Raw genomic sequence first — 2,889 nt, 5'->3', positions numbered from 1 at the left:
TATCCACTAGTATAACATCTCTGCAAAATATACATTACGAATACAGACATCTTCTAAGGGAATAATCGTGAGACAAAGCAAGTTATAAAATGAAAGACCTCTTAAATATTAATCTGTACTCTACCACAGTTCAAGATGACAAGAATTTTTTATGGATGATCAACTTCTTTATTGCAGGGTAGCGACGTTTCGGTATAGATTCTTATACCGTTTTCAAGCGTGAAAACGGTATAAGAATCTATACCGAAACGTCGCTACCCTGCAATAAAGAAGTTGATCATCCATAAAAAATTCTTGTCATCTTTATCTCAGCAACTTCTAGAATGCCTCTCAAACAGTTTATCCGTCGTCTACATGGAGACGTGGCAATCCATACCATCAACTCCCTCACCCGGCTAGAGAAGAAATTCATCAACTCCAGCAATCACCTTACTTTCCTGATGAGATGCAGAGATCTGAACCTGGTCCCCAACGGTCTCAGTTTGTCTTCACCTGTCAACTCTCCGGCAGCCAGATCCATCCTACACAATGCCTCTAAACTCCTAGTGAAAGAACGTATCCGCCACCACCGCAAGGTCAAAGCCACCACCCTGAACAGCATCACCAGCCACCTTGACACCCTCAGCTCTACACTCGAACCAGAAACCTACTCCTCTCTCCGTGCTGCCCAGACCAAGTCCAACAACATCCTTGACAACAAAACCAAAACTACCCATCTCAAGAAACTCCAACAACTCAACCCAAAACCCGCTGACTGCACCACCACCAGACTACAGAAAGCCGACTACCAGAGGAAGACTGTTGTCAACCTTAGTGACAAGCCCCTCAACAAAGAACACATCAGCGTGCTGTCCAGAGGACTCAAGTTCGTCCCTACCCGACCTCTACGCAACCACGATGACTTCATCATCAACGTAGAGAAGGGGCTGCAGCAGTTGGCACCTGGTGGCAAGGTTGACTTCCTCCGCCACCAGATTGCTGACATCCTCCAGAAGTCGAAGCCCCAGCAGCCCAACATCACCAAGCCTGAACAACAAGCCATCACAGACCTGAGAAAAGACAAGTCCATCACCATCGTCCAAGCAGACAAGGGCAAAGCGGCTGTAGTAAATTTTCACACGCTTGAAAACGGTATAAGAATCTATACCGAAACGTCGCTACCCTGCAATAAAGAAGTTGATCATCCATAAAAAATTCTTGTCATCTTTATCTCAGCAACTTCTAGAATGCCTCTCAAACAGTCTACCACAGTTCTCTAGTGAATACATAGAGACGTTTTTGACATCCTCATAATGAATCCTCTTTCCGTGTAGCTTCCATTGGAATGTACAGTTCAAGATCATTCATTTCAGACACGGCTGTGCGTGAGTCACGAAACGTGTACATGATAAACCATTTTGTGTCCTAGGGGCGGAATTAATGTCCTCTTCCCTTTACCATTATACCATTACTACTATCAAAACTCATTACTTCCTTCTGCTGTTGAAAAAACACACCAGAATAAATACTGCCCAATTCATATCGTTCATAAACTGCAATTATGTATGGAACCAGCATGTTGGTTTTGCCTTGACTTTTGCAAGCTTTCATTTGATTTGTTGTTGGGAAACCCTATGTTGAACATGAAATATGAATATATACAAACTGAAATATGTGCAGAATGACGGGAGCAAAAAGACAGCCTTTTACAAGAATAATGAGTACACAGTAAGTACTTATCGCTAATTTTATCAGTTATATTGTACACGTGATTACATTTTAGACACTGTTTTGACTGCCTGCATTGTTAGTCGTCAAACGTCTTGAAGGTTTATTATGAAACTTATTAAGATTTTTAGAGACCATTTCACTGATGGTGAAGATTCATATCTATACCCAGTCAATGTCTAAATATAAACATCGAGACCTTTCCACATTGCTAAGATATCTCTCCTTAAGGCAGAGTCAATTTTATGATTCCGACTACACAGTGAATATGTGTTTAACAGTGAGTACAGGAATATCACGACTGGGGACACTATAAATAGGCTTCACACTGAAGGTATGGTGAATCAAACCCTGGTCTTTGGTATGAGTGAACACGTTAACCAGTACACTACCACAACGTCCCATATGTTTATGAATCACTATCAAACAGAGATGACACCAGGCGAGTAAACTTGGACACCTGAGGTAAACTCATCCGCAACAGCAAACTAAATAACATTTGTGGTTAACATTTAAGTGATGAGTTCGCTTGGGATGCTGTAATCTGTAGTTTTGAATGTAAGTAAAATGTGTTTTATCCAAGCAAGATTGAATCTTAGGTAGTTGCAAAACAATTCTTTGAGTTTGATTCATCATTAGGATTTCCAGTTTGAAGGAATGGAAATCTTATTTATATTTCCAAGCATTGGGGCAAACCATGGTTGTGTTAAACATCATACAAGAAGTTACGACAGTTTCATACATTATTCTTAACGTCTAACTATGGAATATTCAGGACTTCTTCACCGGTAACAAACACGTATTTCTAAAGTATGTGATAATGAGTAATGTCATCGTGACAATGCCAGAAAAAAAACCACGTTTATTAATAATTTTAACACTTTCCTTCCTAACTCAGATGGATTTATGTTTTATCCAGTAGCGTATGTGAGAACCGTCATTGTGGACTTTTTTCCAAACTATCTGAAATATCCCTAACATTTGTCTTTTTACCATTTGTAAACACATTTTGTGAATGACATTCTTTCCCTTGGTGTCATTAGAGAGTGATCCCTTCATATAGTTTGCACAGTCATTTTACCCTTTAAACAAAATGGTATGCGTTTGTGTGGATAGTCAAGACTGAATATCTTTTCCACTGACGATATATATTTGAAACTATCAATTTGTTTCCCTCTCCTG

The 2,889-nt window shown here is 39.9% G+C and overlaps 1 protein-coding gene across 1 annotated transcript; it reads left to right on the top strand.

The window, feature by feature from the left end:
• Window positions 1–323: 323 nt before the first annotated feature.
• Window positions 324–1,190, top strand: LOC137291959 (uncharacterized). Its single transcript, XM_067823513.1, has one exon. It carries the CDS (start codon window positions 324–326, stop codon window positions 1,188–1,190), a length of 867 nt encoding a protein of 288 aa, XP_067679614.1.
• The last annotated feature ends 1,699 nt before the right edge of the window (window positions 1,191–2,889 follow it).

This window comes from Haliotis asinina, chromosome 7, assembly GCF_037392515.1.
Source record: "Haliotis asinina isolate JCU_RB_2024 chromosome 7, JCU_Hal_asi_v2, whole genome shotgun sequence".
Taxonomy (NCBI): Eukaryota; Metazoa; Mollusca; class Gastropoda; order Lepetellida; family Haliotidae; genus Haliotis; species Haliotis asinina.
This window is presented reverse-complemented; position numbering and strand designations above follow the sequence as displayed.

What these genes read in the sequence shown, in the direction of transcription:
- LOC137291959 (XM_067823513.1), top strand. Translation starts at nt 324, where the DNA reads ATGCCTCTCAAACAGTTTATCCGTCGTCTACATGGAGACGTGGCAATC.